Here is a 24,124-nt window from a genome sequence, read left to right as displayed (position 1 = left end):
GAAGATTTGTCAAAGGGAATATCGATGTGCAAAGATCAATCTCAGTCCTTGGACCTGAATACAATTAGCTCAAACTGTGTCGGACGTTAATTACCGCATAATCGGGTTTCAACGTGATTTTACGGGCTACTTGATACTATCTCGACAAAATAACGATTCATGCAATTAAAGTCAAGATCACGGTTTTGCAGTACACACATTATAAACATCATTAAATTCAACACCTTGTTAAATTAAATAACGTGCAGATATGAAAAGATCGATGCATTTATTTCTGATAATTCGCACAAAAATATATTTTACAACATTAAATTTTGAATAGAAGTCTGTTAATAAATTTAAAAGACAAATGTTTGTAATTAAATTGAATTTAATATTTTTAACATTTATTATAAGAGAATGAAAGAGCATTAACGAAAGATTAAAAAAGAAAATCATTCAATGTATTTGATGAAAAAGTATCTTGGAAAAAATCTTAATTTTATTAAACTGCACATTTTTAAAATCTACTTTGAAAGAATAAAGGAACAATGGAGAAAGATCAAAAGATACGATTAGTGAAACTATTTTAATCATTCGAACGAAATTACATTCCAGACGAAAGGAACATGTTTTGGCGTTTAACAGCAAGTAAGGATAAGTGTTCGAGCTTTTACGAAGGAAGTCATGCAAAGGGAAATAGCTGTGGTTTCTGCGGTTAAACGCCTTTGCATAGCATATTTATCAACCCTTATGGACAGTGGCGGGTGTAGGAATTTCTTGGAACATTAACTCATACCTCGTATAGCTATTCATCATGCTGAGTGCTTGCCCATGTAGTTTTGCTTTCAAAGCGTACAATTTTTGGTTTCGTACAGTCTGCAATTTTTTCCAGTTAATTACTGTAGCGATGATTAGCTATTTAAAAGAGATGTAATGAATCAAATCAGAATATATAGGCTGGAAAAATTGATATGAAACATTTAACGCATGGTATCACGAACAATAACATATCACATTGTGTATCATCATCAATTTCTCTAAAAGAAAAGTTACTATAAAACTATATCTATTAAATAAATTGGAATTTGTAAAATTTACTTGTACGAAATTTCATCTTGATACTTGTAACTTGTGACTAGTAGAATTTCATTTACGTACAGTGATACTAATTCAGTTGCGCCAACCGATTCAGAAATAAAAAGGTATTACCCGGACCAACACGCGATATTCATAACGGACTTAGAATAAGACGTTATAGTAAACGCAGCAGCTTATGCTACCGATGCAAAAATTTTCCGCCAAGACTGTGAATTTGTACTGCTTTCTCTCGTAATTGCGAGATAGCATGCGTTCGAATACAATGTAACTTATCGTGTCGCTTTCTCTAAATGTGTGAAACAGGTGGAATAGAAGATGCTGGGATTCGAACAACAGACGGAATTGTCTCCTTGAATTAGCTGTTAATGTGTAACATGGCCGTCTGAAAAGCGTCAACTGTGACGAACAGGTAATCTGGTGACCGTGTTTCCTGCTTGGGAGAAGATCGATAGAGACGATGGAGACGAGAATCGAAATTGTAACGGTGTAGAGAATAATCGAGGACGAAGGCCTAATAGCCGAACCGCGTAATAGCGGTGAACCGGCCAATATCAAGTTATGCCGTGTAGGGAATAGGATATCAAATAGTACATCAAACAGTGTCACGCCTTGAGCCACTGTTAACGAAGGTTCGCTGACACTTGATCGTTTAATTAAATACTCTCAGGTGGCCTTATTTAGAGTGGGTTAAATTAAATTTAGTATCCTTCAGAAACGCGTGTTATATCTTGCCTGTATTATAAACCTGACTACATATCTTCCTTCGAAGCTTCCTCATAGTAGAAAATCATTTAGACTCCTGGCGGGTATATTACTGTTTGAAAAATAGGATGAAATTATGACTGTATAAACAGGAGATTAATATTATCAATGTGAAAATGTTGGCTTGGATACATAGAGTGTTTAGTCTGCTTATATAATTTTTCAGACGTATAAAATTAATGAATTCTCTAGTCGTGATAACGTATTGAAAAGAAATTATTAATCCTGATTTATCTGTATTGTGTATAGAGTGTATAACATATAACAAACTTAATAATGGACATATTTGAACAAGACGTGCATTTTGGATATTCATTTATATCGATCAATGTTAAACAATTATTATGTAATTATTGAAGTATTAAATATTATATATACGTAGAACGAACAGATGTAGTTAACAATGCCATTAATTCTCCTTTCAAGGTCCGATTCCATTCCAAATTTCTACAGCTATTAATTTTTGATATAATGTAATATTTGTATTCAGAGTACTGAAACGAAAATCAGACAAACTTTAGTGATTTATGTATACCACGTGTCAGCTATGTATGCTTCCAAGTAACTAGAATTCTGTTGGGATGAGAACGCTATAAAATTGATGAAATTTTAATAGATATTACGGAAGCGTCGATACCAATAAAAGTTTCAAAGATAAATTGACATATTATATTCGCTAATGGCATGGATAATCAATATGATAGAATAATTATATTTCCTGGAATATCATGATATTTCAATTTCGTAAAATTTCTTCCTGGTCATCTAAAACGCAAGCTCGTAAATTCCAATTTTATTTCAAGGTTTTAAAGTACCGATAAACTGTAAGCGAATTTAATCGATTATGAAGAGTTAAAGAAATAGGAAAAATTTGCAAAATACTACATGCAAATTTTAGTGTTTGTCGAATATCTTTTTGTGATTACTAAAATAATTGTTCTATAGCAATAACAGAGATTAAAGCGATAAAAAAATTTTTGGAAATGAAATGATTCTTTTTTACCATTTGAACATATTGGATTAATCACAAAGAGAGTATGGCAATTCCGTTTTGTGTGCACCAATCTAGCCGCGGTATTAGCTTTGCAATACCAATGTAGACTCTAATTATTGTCTGTAGTACAACCCTATTGTTACAGTGCTCCATAGACTTTGATTATATTGTATGATTAATTTTCTGATTAACACAATTTTTGTTAAATGTAAACGCGATGCAAATTCAAGGTCGATAATTTTTTAGGTGGAATATTTGTATTTATGTATTTTATATACAGTAAGATATTGATTATTGGAGGATCAATCAACGAAAAATTTGAATGGTTGGATGGTTCCGCGTAAGAAAAATTGAAAACGGGAATAATTTGAATTGAGATAAATTTTTACATTTTTATTTACAAAAGTTCGTTCCCCTGGAAAATATCGGTATATCGATATACATAAATTTGATTTTTACGCTTCGTATTTCAGACAGAGATATAAACAGCTATGTTATAGTAGAGTGTAATTTCTAAATGTAAAGCAAGGATAATTTACTAATTGCACAAGACGTTTAAAGAATGAAAGAAAAGAAGGAATAGTTAATTCACACATCATAAACATATACAAATATTTAATACGCGTAATAATTTCCCAATTCTTCCTAGAAAATACCAGTTGAAAGCACTACAAAGTATTAAATTAATTTAAAGGAATATTATTTTCATTGCATACGTCGCTTAAATAACAGAGAAAGAAGGAGGATAGTTAATTTCCATATTATAAAAGTATTCATTTTTCCAATCTTCAGATGATACTAAATAAAAACATCGCACAGTGCTTTAAAGTAGTATTAAACATGCTGTTTAAGCTTACAGTGTAATTTTCGAAAATATAAAACTGAAATAACTGTGGTAGTGGTCGCACAAAATTTCCACCAATATTATCGTGTCAGAAGCTTGGATTCCGTATAATACGGTACATGTAGTTTAATAAACATTTTGGTAATATTTCCATCCTAAAAAATTCATTGCAAAGGTACAGGTAACATGATCGTGGAAATTGCACTGGTCATGTTTTAATTCCCATTTCCAGCAGCTGCATTTGAAAAATTAAAGGCCAGCGCACAACATGCATTGTAAAAAAAATCGCGCTTCGCTCACTTTCTCACTTGGCTTAGTTCCATTTACATTTAAGCATGGCTGCGTGAAATAGCTGGTTTAGAGAAACGCAACAATGCATCTATGTAGAAAAACAATGCAACGGTGCAATTCACACGATCACAAAGAAATAGAAATACTAACAAAGAATTTCAGGCACTCAATTGAATTAAATGACTTTGTAACATTTTTGAATAAAATAAAAACTGTCGTATATTTGTAATACATTTGATTATCAAATATATTTACCGAATAAGGACTACTATTTTCTCGGTCGTTCTGTATTTCACGCTGTGCTTGAGAATATCCTTCGCGTATATTAAAGCTCTTGGCCTCTTAAAGACTTCGTAATAGATGATAAGAGAACAAAAATGAGGTTACACAGTGGTTGAAACGCGTATTTCTCTATTTTCTAGAATTAGAATTGTTCTTTTCCTTTTTCATAACCATTTTCGTGTTTCTTGTGGCCGGCCACGATGAGACAGATAAATATCAGTACATGTGTATAACGTACAGACGTAATTAAAAAACTGTATTTTTTGGAGACATTTCCTTTTTCGTCGTATTTAAGACGAAAGTATTCTATGTTGGTTCTATATTCTATGGTATTCTATATTCTATGTTGCTAAAAAGTTTGTATCATATATTATACGCTATGCAAAATATTCTTATCGAATACGCATTCTACGATGAAATCAATTTTCATTAACATGTAAATTTTTTTAATGTTATAATATTCTTGGTAACACTGAATGATAAACGAATTTATTACACAATTTAATACTTCTTAATACATCGTTAAAATTACTTGTATAATTAATCCATAAATGAGAAGAGATTATTATGGAAATGAAAATAGTATGCAAGATAAAAGAGAAGAATGTTGGTCAAGCTGAATGTCTTGTTTAAGCAAGAATAAAATGGCCTCTCTATGATAATAAGGTCGCCGAATAAGATGCAAATACAGAGAATGTTCGCTTTAGTCAACTACGTGAAAAGATTTAACGATTCGCTTAAGCGGCACTATTGTACACCCAAGTTAAATTCTACCGTTGCTCGTTCTTCGGTGTTAACATGTTTTATTATCCTTTCATATTGCCCCTATTGTCGCACCTTCTTTTGACACTTGCTTATGCCATTTGTCATCTAGTTGCAGACGACTGCGTGTAAATAGGACAAACTGAATGTACTTAAATTTTTACATTATGTCAGCATTTTGTAAACTGGTAAGTACGGTAAACGGGAGGTGTTTAAATCTTTGAACTATATCACCGTTTTGGAATTTAGTAGCGATCATATTATTTGCAATACTTATTGTAGTGACCAATGTACTATATAACAACAACAATGACAAAGGAATATGAGTACAAATATTTAGCTATGAAATAAATTATTTTCTATCCACTGTATAGATATCTACTTAAATATTACATTTTATTTGACTCTTAATGGGCTCATTTTAATTAATGTCAATGGTACCGTTGATTTCAGAATACAAATTAAGTTACTTAACCTTATTATGTTGAAATGTTATAGTGTGACTGAGTTAATTACTAATACGTGACTGTTTCTACAATAATAATTATTATGTTAGAACGTTCATGTTGAATTATTTAATTTTATCTCAGCCTTTGTTTCTCGTGTAACAAAGGCTAGTATACGCAGATTGAAGTCAATCACAAAATCTACCTTAGTAATCTACCTTATACCTACCTATCTAACCCAAAGTGATTCTCACGTTTAATCCACCCAGTAATAGTAGTTAAGAATTCCAAACGATTAAACGAATATTTTCGTTCCACTTCTTATCATTTTTATTAATGTAAACTAATAATAATACGATTAATAAAATAAAACTATTATCTACGCAAAAGTTGATGTGATACACGAGCGAAAACATGACCGTGTTATTAGTAAGAAATTTTTCTAACAATACTGAATGGACAAAATACCTACAAAAATTAACATTGAGAAACTAACGATAAAAGGATTGCACTTAAATCGGAAATAGGATTCGAAATAATTCGTTTAGAAACATCCGATGTAAGTGTTGTTAGTTAGTAGATTCGAGTTTCCTATGAAACAGCAAATGTACTCAGGATGAAGGTGCCATCCAGAGACAATGCAATGACGCGGCTTAGCCAAGATTTATACAGCTTTGCACAGCTTCGTGCATCCGTGACTCTCTTGAAGGAATACGGTGGTATTTGCTCTAACTTAAGCGTCCTAGGAGATGGCAAAGATTACTCACCGGCAACAGACTATATTTTAACTGATCGAATAGACTTTGCCTACCATTGGCTGGAACTGCTTGAAGTCGAATCGACCGATTGAATTTCAGAAGACCATAAATTGAATTCCAGCGAAATATAAGCTTCTTCAGAATTTCATAGCTCTATTTTTTTATCGTAAAAAATCCCTTGAATCTTTCAATAAAATATGACGCAGAGAATAATTGACTAGATCGTAGATATTATAAATTGTATGTCACTATCATTTTGTCTGAAGTATCTTAATTTTTAACACGCGAAACTCAAAGTAATGTTTCCTATAAAAGGAAAGGATTTCACACGTGATAAAAGCTTTTTCATTGAGATGGATACGCTAATTTTTGATAATGTTTCATACCTTTTCTATTTCCAATAACATTAACGCTATAATCCAAAGAAGTTCGTCACTCCTCGGAGCCACATATGGATTAATTGATTTATTCTTATTCCTACGATATAGCGTTGCTCTTCTACATTTTCAACTTATTTTGCACCATTTTTGACATTTCAAATAAATATTCCTATGCCATCATATTACACATTAATTAAAATAGCACATTAATTAACCGCCATTTACATTGCGCAGCACATCCTAATAAAGTGGCCGGTCGAACCTAGCGCGTTCCAAAGTAAATAATGCATCGGCAGGGAATGAAGGCGCACGAACGATAATGGAGAGCGACGTCTGAAGGCTCTGGAAGCTTCCATTCCCCGGGGATTCTTCTTCGAAAGTAAACTCGATTGTCCGTTGGCTCGGGTAACGTGGTATTGCGCGTGAACCAGCTAGCCGCAGCGTGCATATGTATATACTAGAGACGACTCCGTTCTGTCGTTAGAGTTGGGCTAATTTATGCGCGGTAAATCGGTCAGCTTCGGTACGATGAAGTGCTGCACGATATAAGTTACGTGCACATAAAATATCTGTTATGTAAATCGTTCGACCGAAATGTCTAAGGCCCACGCGCGCGATATCTCTGTCTTCTTCGGCGTACCAGTGAAAATTATAGGCCGCAACCACATCGTAGCTCGGAGTATCCAATAGCGAGACATTCCTGCAGAGACTGCCACTAGGCTGGAAGATTTGTAGAAGGTGGCGACGATGTCTTCCTTGGCTGACCTCCACACGAGACAAGTTCACTCCCCGGTCTCGACCAGGGTCGGGTTCGTTCGTGCCGCGTTCATAAATCTTCTAACTTTAAAGCCTGATTTACAGTGAGAACATGAGTCACGACGATACACCAAGTAACACCGTGATACGATTGCCAGGTGAATAAGAAATTGCGATGGTCAACGCTTGCAATTTCCACGGTAACGCGTTCCTATTGTACTAGCGCTTTTATATGTCTTATGATTCAGGAATTAATTTTCTTATTATACAAATATATATATATGTACATAATATGTATTTTTATTATATATACAACAATGAAATTATATAATTCTTGGATCACAACATATATACGAGTTAATTACTTCAACGATTAGTTATGAATTATTGATAACTTATTGATATTTATCAATATCTGTAATTATATTTGGACCATGCGTTATATTATATTCTATAGTTCAAAATTATTTATATATCTAAACGTAGTTTTATTTCGTACTAAAATAGTTTCGCAACCTCGTCCTTTCACCTTTCAAAAATTACTGTAACTCTCTAAGATACTGTGTATCGATAAGTTCAAAAGAAGAGGACTGGAGTGCAAAGTAATACGTAATAAGTCTATTACTCGGATTCTTATTCGAATTTATTGCAAGAAGCATATCAGCGTATTTTCGGTGTAACCTCGTTCTATCGTTAGAAAGAATTTGTCGTGTTCTAGAGAACTTGCGTAATTTGCGTAGAAAGATATTTAACAGTCGTAATCGTAATATCAGTTTGTTACTCGATATTTATGTAATGTTCGTGTCTTAGAGCGCCTCGAATTAAAACAGTTCTATTACGATAGTATTAAACGCACTTACGATTAAGTGGATTTCGCATGAATGTTAGCTACTCTGAAAGAGAAGCAGAAGAATTTACCGACCGGAAGTATTGATTTATCAAGCAACCGATGTTCACGTAGTGCAACGCCTTGTTATCCTACGACATTCTAGTAGCAATGTTTTTTACTTATTTCACATTTAGCTTTCCAGATAGGCGCACGATCAGCTCGTAATAGAACTTCTTCCTTTTTCGAGCCGTAACATTCTCTAATTCGTTGCCCTCCATTTTCTTTATCGTCTCTATTCTTTTTTGCATTCTTCCCCAGTGCCTTTTTTTTTTTTGATCGTTTTCTCGATCGTCGGCAACACTAACGGAAGACCTACATTGGAAACCATCAACGAATCCAAGAAGAAGATTGGGTGGAAAGAAAAGTGGTCCATCGTGATGGTCGTGCGGTGAAATTCAGAGTGGAAACTGGTAATATAAAGAGATAGTCGTTCGAGCAGATAGGAATGGGTTTCGGAGGAAAGGAATAAACCTTATACGACTGTCACGATCGATCACGTAGTTCGTTTCCCATGTGCAGACGCTTTCGCCACTTCCATCATCGGGATGTACACTCCATACTCGTTAGTGTTTACAATTTTATAAATTCCTCCGATATCTCGCTGCATTCGAATCTTGCAGAGAAACAGTAAATCCATATACTACTGGATTATATCTATACACGTAAGAAATAGTCAGAAGACAAAACACGATTAAAAACAAGGTCATATTGGATATATGTTTATATGAACTTTTTATTTTGTTATTTTTATATCCTTAGTACACCCCTGTTTTACTTTGTTCGTGCAAAAAGATAGCGTATATTATTCATAACAATAGAACGATGCTGGAAAAAAAAATAAAGTTATTTTATTCGTATAGTATAGTAAGTATAAAAATCTAGTTTCACGTTTGTATCATAGCCATATTATTTTTCTGGATCTCTCACGGATTTGTAAGAACGAAATATCAACGGGGAGGTGGGTCTAAAATTGACAGATATTCCCTTGGACGTAGTTAAAGGAATTGCTGCAATTACGTGCTAAAGCTTCACTATTAACGAGTACCCTGATAGCTGGAAATTAGAGCGGATAATGCAATTTAGTCACGTAGGCTGGCAGATATCCATGAAAAATTGTCGATTTCATGGCTAACCTTAGACAGATGTCTATTCCATTTTCCAACAGAATGACGTAAAAAGTGAGAGAATTACGATTTAATAAATCTTGCCCGATTTGTCGATATGAACGAGAATCGAATTACGTACTATTCTCATTGATATTGCTTAATATTTCTGTCATTCGTTTGTTTTCTAACAACAATACTTTTTAACAAAAGATAGATTTGCATTTACAATAATTGAAGCTATATTAATTGTTTGAACTGGATATATCTAATAGGTTTAGGCCATAATAAATAACATTCATCATAATTGTTTATTTTATAATTAGTATAATAATTATAGTCGCTATATTGCTGAAATGCGTGATTTTGCCAAATATATACATAACAAAACACTTTGTTTCGAAATACCTCAAACATTTAACACGTATTATTCCTTGGAGAAAATAGATTTCAAAATAATTGATAAAATATTTCTGCACGTTTTCTTGACACTGGTTATTCGTAAAAGTAACGTAGACATTGTAAACAGGAACAATACGTACACACGTGAATGCACGGGCACACAACGGATTTTCAAAATCGATTTTCTCGGAAACTAAACTTCGGATGGGAAAATTCTATTCCATATATTTGATTTATTTTTGTACCAGGTATTATCTTTTTCTCGCTTATAGTACTTTCACATTCACTGTACTGCCCTATTTTAAAGACAAACGGTGAAAGGACCTCGATTAATGAATATATACCATATCTTTCAGTAAAAATAAACGAACGAGAAAAAAACAGGTAAACCAGTTAATTTCGTATTCAGTGTTAGAATTTTGTCAGAAAAGGTCAATTCAAAATAACGTTTGGAATCGCCATTATACCAAAACACGTTGCAATAACTTGATTACTAGGAATATATACTCTTTTACATTAAAAAAATAAATAAAAAGATATATACAATTGACGACACGATAGAATGAAAACAAACAGAGCACGATTGATTATTGGATGGAATTTATTGGAACGTCGAACTTGTGATAAAATCAATGTTCGCACATTTCAAGCCCGCACCGTATCGGTATGTACGAATGTATGAATGCTTGAAAAATGTTACATTCCGCCTGTTTATACTGCATAATCTTTACGTGACGCGCATACAAATACAAAGCCTCTGACAGAACATTTAAATAAGCGATTGATAGACATTTTCTGGACCAGGCGATGCAGAAACATCTTGCTTGTCATGTGTCATTTACATACATTTCAACACTTCCACATTGTTGCAAATACATAGAACACACTTCGAATAAACGATACAGACATATTCTTCGTTATAATTTAAATTTAACAACATTTGATCTCAGCCATGACAAGAAGTGGGAAATTAAAAGTAGAGAAATTTCTTTTATTATATGTTTGGAAATATATATGTCTTTTATATTATCAATAAAAATATATTTGTTTTGGTGGAATCGTAATTATTTAAATACTTACGGACGAGAGTGTATTTGTAGCTGGAGCTGTTTCGATAGAATATTCACGAATGGTTTATATTTCTCTCTCGGTTAGGTATTCTTCTTGTCTCCATTTTTTATAGAATTCTTGAAAACCCGTGGTAATACCTAAACTTGAAACTACGTGGAATTCTTTTCATTCGATATGCGCCTCCTCTATGTTCAAAGATGTTGAATATTCTGGATTGTCATAAGCTTGCATCGCACGTAGTAATTCCGCAATAAATTGAAATTATTACGATTTTTAGGAAAACGAAAAATCACGGCGTGTGTCACTATAAAAAGTTTGCTATATTTTTTCAAATCATGAAAACGTGTCTTCGCAGAGAACGAGGTTACTACTTGATTAATTACGAAAGTAATAGAATAATATCTCTAGGAGTTGGAATACGCGATTAAATTCAAATTCTCAAATCGGTATAGCGATGAAAATGAAATAAAATTTCAAGAATTTTTTTAATTCTGCCATAAAAACAAAATATCCCGATGATACAACGCTATTAGCTATTTTCTACTGCTTAGTTTGGTCTTGGTGATTGTTCAATTGCACGCCCCAGATCCACTCGCACGATTTTCATTTTGTCCCGATGAATTCTCTAAAAGATAGAGTATCTGTTCTGTACTTCCACTTCTCGAACCGTCCAGCTTTTGGTCAGAATCGAGAATAAGAGGATATACCTACAAAGTGCACAGAACACAAGGTCCTCTATTCCAAGTGATCTCGAAGATCTTCGCTCTAGTGGTACTTTTACGAGCGCTCTGGCCCCGACTTTATCGTTTGGACACATGTGCATTGTACATAAACCGTGTTCAATGAATACAGACAAGGAGCGCGTATTCGAGTTTCTGTGGGTCGAAATCTTGTTATTTCTTGTCCCCGAGCAATTAGTTATTACTACACGTTTTGCATATTTCCTTGTATTTGCACGAAGATTAAACGAATGTTATCTGTAATTACTTATAAATCGTTGGCATCATTCTTGGCAAGGTATTCGCTTTTATACGTTTGAAATACATATATTCTGATAATAAAGGAAAATAATACTTGCATCGTACGTGTTATACGTGTTCTACCACTTTACGTGGCAACGTGATTTAGATAGAATAACGTTGCAAATAAAAAATCGAATATATAAGCTGGAATTTTCAACTGTTTGCAGCGACTGGGATGACTTTTATCGAGGTAATTATTTTCAAAATGGATCGCAATTTAATTTTGTGAGAATAACTTAAAGGTACAATGTCAAGAATGTAGTGTATAATCGTGAATTATTATGAACACGCGGATATTCTTAGAAATACAGCGAATTGTAATATAAAAATTGTATTTTCCACGCTCGGAAAACCAACACACCACAAAGTATATTACTTACATTTACACCCCACGAACAGACAATTCTTACCACGTTTGCCCGCTTGTCGTCCACAAAGTATGGTAAATTTACAATTATGCTACTTAAAGTAGTATTTCTCGCATGCTAGTTAATCCAAGGATAACTACTCTTATCATCCTAGTTTATGTTTCTCTATTCTTTACAAGTGAAAGAAATCACCTCGTTTAAAGCTGATCTAGATTGTTATACAGATTGATTTAGGATAACTTCTACCTTCTCTCACAGACCACATAAACATCGCAGATGTTGTATACTTGGTAAAAGATACTTCTAACAAATTAGATTTCATGGTAACTAGAGAAACAAAACCCAAACAGAAAATTTGACCCTTCTAATATTTTAATGAGTGTTACACGATACTTTTGATATTTTGTATAGTTTTGCGTGTTGTATGCGTTCTGTCTATTTTTTTTTTTTTTTTTTTTATATTTAATTATTAAATAAATGTGTAAACACGTTCATATCCCAATCATAACAGTCCCCTATTTTACTTACTTTGTTATTTAACACTACTCTTATTAACACCATGTTAACAATAGCTACGTTTTCATGCAAAACTAACGGACATGCTTCTTTTTATTGATTTCAGGCTCTAACAAGGCAGAATAAACGCGCAGCCAAACTAATCACCCATAACTAACCAGTGTGCCCATTATGACAACTCTGAGGATTCCTCCGCATCGTCTTAAGTCGTAAAAGGATCGGGAAAATAGCGTTCTCCGTGAAAAGGGAAACATCGTGAACTATCATCGAAATTAACGCATGTGTATCTAATCCATTAACACATCGTGGGTTTCGGATACCTGGTCGACAAAACTAATATCCGAGGGGTTAATTTAAACACTCCATCTCTGAAGAGAGGGAACAACGTGGTTGTACGCGAGAAAGGGTGAGCACGTAACTATGTCGAAAAATTCCATTTTCTCCGTGTCCCAATTTCTCAGGGAGTGATTCTGTTCATAATGAAAATTAAAAGTGGACCAGTTTACCTTTTACCGAGACAGTTACATACGGACCAGCTGAAATCTCGTACCTATTTCTAAATCAATTTATCCTCTTTTCATTTGCGATTAAAGTGTATTTGCTTAACGTACATCGGGCTCTGAAATTTTATTAATTAATACTTGACGAACCATTGCTCGGATCGAAACGATAATTAAAATTTAAAGGATTTAAACAAAACTGTACAGAGCTTATGATAGGAAATATATAAGAGTTTATTAACATGATTAACTTCATCGAATGCGAACTCGAATGGATCTTTTCGATTTTACTATATTAATTACATGTTCGAACAATGGAATATACAGATATTCAGCTTGATTTCGATTATCCAAGTAATTTCTGACCAAGTGTGCATTCACAGAAATCAAGTTATTCGATTTAAATTCAAATGACCAAACTTTAAAGAAAGATTCGATTTATGTGAAATAATAAGTTCACGGAGACAAAGTATCTCCAAGTTGTTTGACTCCGGGTGACTTGATTAATTCGTTCGGGATTGTCTAGGATATTCAGACGATGACTGTTCGAGTACGGAACGCTTCACTGTATTCAATTAATTATAGAAATGTGAGAAATAATCTTGTACAATAAAGATTCATAACACGGAACAGTCGTGATTACTATCGTAAGCTAAGTGCATTCACATTAAATTACAATAGCTTGTCGTTGAAAGAAGAAAAGTGCAGCGTTAACGGGGAAGTACGTAGGTTATTAGAATCCGATGAAAACAAAAATTGAATAGGAAGAGCTGTTTTGAAGCAGGCTAATGGAAACTCGATTTGCCCAGCGAACTCGACGGCTGTAGAAAAGATATGCGTAGAAAGAGCCGTTTTAAATCGCAATCCTCGTAAATTCTCTACTATTCCTCACGAATTCCGAGATCGCAAATGTATCCGGCTGGAAAATGCGTTACTGCCAGCTGTAAAGTATACTAGGAAAGTAAGAAAAATCGCTGACATCGATCGATTTCAAATGCATAGCAGTAGCTAATACCGACATGCCATAGGGAAAGATCAGCTGCAAAGTTCAATTCATACAACATTAAAGCACGATCTAGCAATGGGAGACACGTCACGATATAGAGTGAGACGATTCGCGGTAATCTTTGCATTCGTTAGAAATATGTATGCGTAATGCAGCGATTTCTTTAAATCGAATAACTCATTTTTCGTATGAGAGGCCGTTTATAATATTTTTAAGCGTTATCGATGTTCTGATAATCGAGATCCCGCTCTGCTTTCATTTCCAAGTAGCAAAGTTTCATGTAAATTCGAGAATACTCAAAGATAATTGAAGATAGAGAAACAAAGAAAGAACGAGAACAAATTTATTGCAGGATTCGAAGAAGCCTGCGAGTACGGCGTCAGGAGATCGCGGGGCCCTCCTCTGAAAAAAGGGGCTCCGCACGAGAAGGGGCACGTAAACGTACCCCTGGACCCGTCGTGGTGTTGTCCGCCGGGGGTGGCGGTGGTGGTGGGGGCGGAGGTGGGTGCAGACGCCGTGACTTGGAACGACGCGGAGGTGGCGGTCGGGGAGCTCCCTGTCTTGCCACCATCAGCTCCTCTGTCGCGGGGAGTGCGGGGGGTTGTGGCTCTGTGGTGGGGCTCCCCTCCTATAAAAAGCGTCAAGGTATCTTCTTCAACCCGAAAAAGATAAATGTTATCTTCACGAATTTTTATTCGAGCAATTATCTACAGTGTGATATTTTCTATATTTTTCTGATTCTTCCAATGAAACGTGAGAATTAATATTGTAATCCGTTTATAACTTGCATAGCTTCAAGTCAGATTTTATTATTTCTTGATGGAAAATAATTAATTACCTTTTATTATTTTAGCATATTGTACCGAAGTATAAGCAAGTTCTTATAATTAAATTTAATTTGCTTATTTGTAAATATAAATATTATTAATTGATATACAAGTATTAGTGATTGTATTTATAGCAACATTGCAGAACAAGCTAAATCAAAATACTAATTATTATATTAAAATTTCATATGATATGTTGAATGTAATTTCGTAAAATAATTGAAACTTTTAATTGTCAGTTGTACTTGAACTAGAAATAAGGGGAAACCGTAGAAAATTTCACGTAAGTAATGAAACTTTTTCTGCAGCAATTAATTAAAAAGATGTTCTAATAGAATCGGGGAAATTACGAAATATTTAAAAAAGAATATAATAGAAGATATATAATTATAGAATAATTGAGGAATTCCCTGGGATGGTGTAGATCGGCAAATTATTTACTATAAAAGATACAATAGATATATTATTGAAAAAAACAAACATGTTTATAGCACTATTACTATTTGATAGATTTAGATACATGTTATTAATATAGGCATTTAAATGACTAGTAGATTATTGTTCTAATAAAGATATCACGATTTGCTTCGAAACATAAAATTTCATTCTCATTTGAAAATTCATCAAAATTCATTTTCAATATTATTCGATAATCAAAAATATCATTTTTCATGATAAAAAGGATAATCGCAAATGCTTTGTCGACTTTGAGAATAATTGAATGCAATGTTATGTAAGAATATACCTTTTACGTATTTTAATACAAATATTTGAGGCTATTATTTAACGGATGTACTTAGACAGAGGCAATATTAAATCTTTGGAATATAATTCCTATCGTTTTAATCAAAAACGAGAACATTGGATTTATATGCTGATCGAAATACACAAGAGGTGGCTACAAATAACGTTTTATATTCTATCTTATGCTCTGTATATTTTATACGCTTTATACATTGATGTTTACGTGCATTACGTGAAATAGTTCTTTTAGTAGTTTTGTATTGAATAAATTTGATAGAAAGTCAAAAAACTGTTTCAGGAAATTACATAAACAAATGTAATTGTTATGTTTCATATTTTTCATCGATACTGAAAATAAATAAAAATTGTCATTGAAATGTAAAAAAAAAGATTATAAAATAAAATTTTAACATAGTTATTATAACGTTATCGTATTGAACAGACCATATACATAGTGGATAAGCAAAGACACCTAGTTGACTGTTCTCAATCTTATCTAGCGTGCCAGGTTAAATGTGTTAGACTTGTCTTCGCTTGTAGAGACTTAGTGCTTTATTCAACCTTTCAGTAAATTTCACCCGTTAGGATCAAACTTTACACAGAAAATTTGCCTTGCATAAAAGCTCCTAGAATACAATATTACTTCCAACACTCATCCGACATAATATTCCAAATTATTATTTTAATAAATATTGATAAAACTAGCAGATTAATTCTACGCTCAGTTACATCTTATATTCAATATAACCAATATCACGGAGTATACAAAGCTATTTGAAAGGTATATATACTTAACCTGCAGTAAAATTAATAATACAGTAATAATATTATTTTCAAAATATCGATATAAATGCCATTCTTTGCTTCTATCTACGATCTATTAAGTGAAATACAAAATTATAGGTTTGCATATTGTAGTTTGTTCATATCAAATTATAATTACGCAATGGTTGTGTTTCTTAATAAAATTATCGAAGTATTCATTCTAGTAAATTGTAAATTATTAATATAATAGCTTATATCGGGTATTAAAATGTAATATCTATCGTATGCAGTGATGTACGTCATTCAGATACAGCCTAAACATCTTATTCCACGTCACAGAGTATCTAGGCCATCATGGTCATTCTCTTGATTCTCCATATCCGACTTATGGCAAACATACCTGATCGTGATTAGAGCATTTACTTGATCAAATTATAGGTAATATTCAGTACCTAAATTAGTGGTAAATTATCACAAACTCTCTTTACTTATTTACTTTATTTATTTATTATATAAATTGATTCTTCTTTTAATTTATTTATTTCAACAGAGTTCGAACTAAATAGTTCATTTATAAATCCATGCAAATTCAGACAAGAACATCTCGCATCTCTTTCTTTAAGGAAATAAATAGTTCATTTGCATAAATATAGAAATCACTGTATTCCAATCTGAAACTAATAGCTGATAGTTAGTGATTAATTTAATATCTTGGTTTCAGTGATGGACAATTGATTTCGTTAATTAGTTTAAACACGGTTACGTGGAATAATTGCCTTTCAATTAAGCAATTTAACTAATTAAAGAACTAATTACCATTGCCCTGTACTATTCTAGTAATACCTCGTTTCAAAGTCAGTTAACATTATTACTACTGTGGCACCACCGCTTAATTCCGGAACACAATTACAGCTTATTTAATGTATGAATGTGTTCTATCCACTGTTATCATTCAAGCACATAATTTCTCTCCATAGCTACCGTTTCTAATTATTTAAAGTTTATTACAAATCGGTTGCTTACACAAGTAAGCGCGTTTATTATGTTTATTACACGTCACTCTGAGTTATGCAGACAGATGCACACTGGTATGAACATTATGGTCAATTTATGCCAATTTTGGAATGCATTATTTGATAGAAATCTCTCAATGAATCTTCTCAAAGGAATAATGAAATTAGAACGTTAATCATTGTTTAAGGTAGTTTATCGTCGGACATTATGCATTCAACATAATTAATACAACTTCATTTGAATACGTATTGTTAACAATAATTCGTATTTAAAGAATATGAAAATAGTTAATTCTCAATTACTAGTAATAATTCATTTACAAACATTCAAAATCTTCATCAAACTTTAGATACAATAGCATTACATTTAACGCCATATTTATGCAAATTGTAATTAATATTTTTTAAGAATTCTCTTTTGTATTCTATATAATATATTTTGTTTTTATATTTTATAATTAATTGGCAAGCATGTAAGATGTTCAGCGTGACTTTAATTACAACAGCACTTCTATATTTTTATACAAATTGTAATTCATAAATTCAACTTTACAAAATCCACCTTTGTGAATTTCGATCAAGAACGATGCTAAAAGAAGCTAAGCAGAAAATATTTTATCGGACTAAATAAAACTATTATGGCTAGTGGAAACATTTTATATATATATATATATTAACCGCACTTAAAGCCGTAAACAGGAATAGAAAAACGTCCACAGGGCACGGGGTAGATCAATAACTCTCGGATTCGCGTTAATTGAACTTTTTCATTCTCATGAATGTTTTAACGCCTGTTTCATGAAATTCTTCAACTGAAGCTGAATCTCATATTTTTAATGCCGTTCCCATGTTCTCGTTAAAAATTCAGCAAGTTTCATGCGACGCGGACGTGACTCTCGCCTGTGATTTACCCAAAACGTATATATTTTGTCAAGAATATTGTCGTTTCAATGCGTCTCGCTCTAATCTCTATGTTGCTTTATGTCTAGAGGTCTAGAGAGTAGCAGCGTGTTTCTGTACAGAGGTTTTGATAGAAGTTACGTCAGTGTCTCGAAACTACATGATCTCTGGCTTCCTTCCTCGAAACTACCCTTATCCGACTGTTGTTGCGTGTAAGGTAGCAAACAGAAATGTGCTTCGAGTTCAAGCTAAGCGTGATAAATGGAGGGAAATAAGCTAAACAGCCAGGATCAAGAAAACTACCGACCAGAATAATAGTAGGGTACGTTGACTACGCGCAGCAAAGGGACGAACCACACCTTTTTGCCAAACAATGCTTCTAAATACGTGGAAGCTCGAGAAATGTCATTTCTTGTTATGTCTTGTTACAGTTTGCGAAATATATATAGATATAACAAGAAAGTTGATTAAAAGTTGATTAAAGTATTGGTAACACTAATAAAATTTAGGAAAGTATAACATAGTATTCAATTCTTCGTGTTTATTAATTACATACGAAAAGGAATTCTTCCAAGTATTCTTATCTTCGAGCAAAATATTACGTTACGAAATCATCGATCAAACAATTTCCTGTAAAAGTACGCATTTGTATAAACATCCACAACCTAATTCCCAGATACTTTATCTACGAAAATCACCCTTTCGCGAATGTAAATAGAAATGTAATACAGATCATGTACGTATCGAGCGCTGAAACACACTCTGTACATTTTCACAAAAATTTCATAAAACAACCGATAATATTCAACATACTACCAGCGTAATGTACTACTTTACGCTATGAAACAACGAATTCGAACGACCTTAAATTAATCTCTCGGTGTAAACATGGTCTCTTTGCCTTTGGGTAAATCGTGAGTTTAATATTATATTGCACATCATTGCGCGTCGTTGCGCATCAAGCCCATGCAAAATATCGGTATTCTTCGAAATCTCGTCACGTTTAAGCGTAACTCGCTGTATAATCTCGAAGGTACCGGTACCACCTGGGGTCGAGGTAGCCGGGGCCGTGGCAGAGGTCGCGGGGGCGGCGCGAGCCTTCTTGGTTCAGGCGTCGCCCCCGCGAATTACTCTCCAGGACTGCAGGGCGTAGCGCCTGAGCTACGGGAAGTAGTAAATATTCTTGGCGAGAGGAACCAGGTTGGCACACTCACAGGCGTGGGACCACCTCCGGGAACCTTGGACAACGATGGCCAAGGCGACGAAGAGGAAGGTGCTCCGACGAAAAGACCACCAAGGCCTCTCTACAGGAGATTGATCAATTACGTTCGACAGGCGTGGACCGGCGTGAAATTCGCTTTAGGTATTTGGCTAGCTTATCGTTGAAAGTATTCTTATGTAATGTATCTTTGCATGATAAAAATTCTATAGAATAATATGGTTTATGTATATGTGTATGTATATGGTGTGTCCGGTTTATCTAGAATCGCTTAAATGTCTCGAAAAACGTGAACGATGAAAAAAAAATGATGATAAAAATGTTGATGATGAAAAAATATTTCAGACAAAAATTGCATGACGTAGAGGGCACACTATACTTTTGCGTATTTGACCTTGTGGCGACTTTGAAACCCTCTGCGAGGATGATATTATAATTTTTAAGCGAACACCTCCATCTTCTATTATATATCCTTCGAGCTGATATTCGGACGTTTTCAAAGCGCCACATACTTGTGACATAGATAAACTTTCAAGATTTGACGGAGCAATACAAAATATTACCTAGAAGTACTGATTGGAACGGACTAACTGTTTTAGAAACGTTAGAAAACTGCAACTTTGTCTTTCGACAATGCCATACTAGTAACAGCATGATGAAAAATATTTCTGCGATGTACATCGGGCAACGCTAATGCTGACAACGCATCGAATTTTAAAATTCATATCTTGGTAGCGGATGGTGCAAAAGAGACGAGTTTGTAATGTTCTGGAAACGACTGAATGTCAGCTGCGAGAATGTATAGTAAAGTGGAGGTATCCGTATAGAAATTTTTACATTTTCTTCGTGTGAGGTTTTAAGGTCAACGCAAGGAATACACAATAGTATAGTATATCCCAATCATTCTCTGAAATATGTGTATTGTATTATTCATGTTTTTCGAAATATTTATAAATTATATATTTAATATATAATAAACCGGACACCGTGTGTACGAATATTGTAGTTGAAATTATACTAGTTTGCACAGCACTTTATAGCATATTTTTGGATTACAATAGAATTTTCTTCAGCACATGTTCCTTTCTAAAATATAGTTTAAAGCTATAGAAGATGAAATTGTGTAGTATAGAATACATGAGTATAGAATGTGTATTATATAGAACACTAAAAATGACAAAGTAAAATCCCAGTAGCGTTGACTTCAACTACATACCATTTTCTTTTATACGTGTTCCTATTAACTGTATTTTACTGAAGTAAATAATTATTATTAAATTGAAATTCCAAATAACGAACACCAATGACTGAAATAATCAACGTATGCTTTAAAGGTAAATTAAATCTTCTTTCTTTTTTGTTCCGTTAAAATCCTTTCTAAATTTTTTGACTCATATCGAGTTTATTTCATACTTTTAAAGTTTATACTTTTGAACTTTTAGGAAATTTCCAAACAGGCAGTATTGTTTAAAGCTTTTGACATAGCTTGGAGTATGTCTATCTAGAAAAGATTGCCGACATTTTGACAGGATTATAGCTAGTCTCCATCAAAAATTCAGCAACGCAGAGAGACGGGTTTTCCGATTGTCATGTATTCAAATTGAATGTTTCGCCATCATGAATCGAGGACTATCAACTAGGGTTGAACAGAAAGTGAGAAGTATATTTTAACCCGTTATGTTTGGAGCATAATTCCAATTGAAACTGTTCTCTATTTAATTTTCTCTCTTTAAACAATATTGACTATTCATTTCGAAATTAATTAATGTCTCTTTCTTACTACGAAGCGACATTAAAATATAAAAATCGGCGGAAATGTACTTATCAGATCATTCTTCTACGACCTTATTACAATGTATTCAAAAACAATTCATACAATAAACATTCAAATACTTTCGTGAGTCTCTGTGCGTTCAAAGCTACGTCGATATTTGGAGATTGAGCAAGTTACGTATCAGAATACAAATATGTTTTACAAAGTTCGTAGCAATTTATCGCGTGCATCATCGTACTCTAGAATCGTATCCCACGAAGTGGTTAGAACACATTTTCCTGAAACGTGTGAGTCTCCCGAGCTTCTATTGCGAGGGGCCTTCAACTTGCTTACGTGCTTTACCTAGCCATCTATGTTGCATGATATTCCTACATGCTTCTTCCTCTGTATGTGCACGTACGCCTTTGTTTCACGTGTTTCAAGGGTTATTGTGTTCGACTTACCTCCAATCGACCTTCTTCTTCCGATGCCTCGTTGAGTGACTATCATTGCTTTACGGTTTTTTCTCGTTTGGCCGTATTGTGCTTAACTGAGGCTCGTGAAAAATTTAGATCGCTACTTAGAGAGTCTCTGAAACGTTCCTAAAACGATATTACAATTTATCCCAGTTTAATTGAAAACTCCTGACTGAGAGTATTTATTTATACAATAGGGAGAACAATATACAGTAGCAAGAAAAAGAAGTATAGGTACACCATTGCATGCAATATGGCATTTATATAATTAATTAGGTCCAAATATATTAAACTTCGTGTTATGTATTTTGATATGATCACAAAGTTTGATACTATGATATTTGATACCAAAATGAAATGCATAGAATGTAATAAAAGAACACTTCGCCGGAGAAGAAGGGTGTGTTCGAGTACTTTTTCTAACCGCTGTATATGTATAGTATTATTTTGTAAATTTTTTTATTTCAAAGCTTCGGAAATTGTACTAAGGCATAAAAGATAACTTACTTAATAAGAAGAATTTAACACGTTCACTGCCAACCAGTCTTAATCTTGTCCTCATAGAAAATCATCAAAACATAAATGACAAAGAAAAAGGAGGGACATCTATCTCTTCCATAAAGTGAGATATTACTCAATAACAATCAACGAATGTATCGATTTGACAATTTCTTTTTCATATTGAATACGTATAAAAATTGATTGTATTTGAAGGAAACAACGTTTCGACGCAAATTATAATCGTTCAACAGCAGTGTCTAAAAAAAGTAGGTTGATACTTTCTATCGATGGAACAGCTTCCAATAAATTTCTTTACTGTTACTCGCACAAGCCACCGCCTTTCGTTCGCATGAAAGGTAAATGAATTCTGGAAAGCATTTTCCGGGCTGCAATTCAACGCCTCGTTTAATCGAAACGAATAAAAGCATACGTCGGTGTGCATCGAAACAAGCTGACAATAGGTTGCTCGTTGCACGCCACTCGCGGAAAATTCATTTAAATGTGCAAGAGGTACTGTTAGTCATGACTGGTGAATCGTCTACGCGCATCGATCGTACGTGCCTCGAATCCTTCCTTTTTTTTTTTTTTTTTTTTTGCGACCGTAAAGAAACACAGACGTGCGAATATTAATTGTCCGACGTTTTATATCGTTCAGCTAAAGTGTTACTGTTAGAGTTGGAAAGAAAGAATTTCAAACCATCCGTCGTTCTGTTCAAAACGACAAATTACGTGTAAATGCGGAATATTCTAATGTGCCGCTTGAAATACTTTAAATTTTTAGTAGACGCAATAGCTGATGAAGGTATTTGAACATCTTTTACATATTATTTCAATAAAATTTTCAACAAAATCAAAGCGAGTAATAAAATAAATGCTCATTATAAAGTAGTATCTCCTTATTACGAGATCTGTTTAGAAATTTTTGATTTATATTATTATTAGGGAACTAACTCGTCTTATGATATTTTATGATATATCGTACAGTAATATAAATATCATACTATACATATGTGTACTATACTAATTATAACCACGTTTCCTAATTTAACCATGTTTCAAATTTGATAGTTTGAATGTTGCAGTATTAATGTTCTGTAACTATATACGTATAATATCAAATACGATTATTTAATGCCACTTCTAAAATCATAAAATATTGCCCTTGCATTGTTTATTATTTGTCAAGGATGAGTGATGTGAAAATTTCTTTTAGTTCCTTTTTTTGTGAAATGTTTCGTGCTTTGTTCTGAAAAATAATGCGAATAAATATTGGAAACACGATATATTGTTTAATTTGACGATCTGTAGAGATCTAAAGAGCATTTCTCTTTCATTATACTGGCGAAATTGTACGATAAAATTTAATTGTATTATTATTAAATTAATAATCGTGCAATTAAATTTGTATGCCCAAAAAATTGATTATAGTCAACGAGTTTTATGGACATTCGTAACTATTAATTAAATATCGTACAAACGTAATGGTTCTATTGAATATTTGTTATTTCCGAATTCTACGAAGCGTAGAAAAAAATTCACTTGAACAAAAGGAAACATCAATAAATTTTATACTTTAATACAAAAGCAAAATAGCACAGAACTGATTTATTGTTTGGTATTCTCTTCTTCATCGCAAAGGTTACACAACAAACAATTTACAAGTAACTCGAAACACACGAATTGCACGATACTGT

General features: G+C 33.4%; 1 protein-coding gene across 2 annotated transcripts in view; it reads left to right on the top strand.

Annotated features, from left to right (window-relative positions):
- The window catches only part of LOC122567113 (Kv channel-interacting protein 1-like), a 171,819-nt gene that overhangs the window by 117,994 nt on the left and 29,701 nt on the right, over positions 1-24,124 (top strand). Inside the window, exons 2-3 of one of the 2 annotated variants that reach the window (XM_043725338.1) lie at positions 14,585-14,877; positions 19,515-19,844. In XM_043725338.1, coding sequence (XP_043581273.1) covers positions 14,585-14,877; positions 19,515-19,844 — 623 coding nt within the window. The remainder of the gene's footprint in view (positions 1-14,584; positions 14,878-19,514; positions 19,845-24,124) is intronic. The other variant, XM_043725344.1, reaches the window with a different exon arrangement.

Source organism: Bombus pyrosoma, linkage group LG1, assembly GCF_014825855.1.
Source record: "Bombus pyrosoma isolate SC7728 linkage group LG1, ASM1482585v1, whole genome shotgun sequence".
NCBI classification, from domain to species: domain Eukaryota; kingdom Metazoa; phylum Arthropoda; class Insecta; order Hymenoptera; family Apidae; genus Bombus; species Bombus pyrosoma.
Note: the sequence above shows the minus strand (reverse complement) of the source record. Positions and strands in the feature narration are given on the sequence as shown.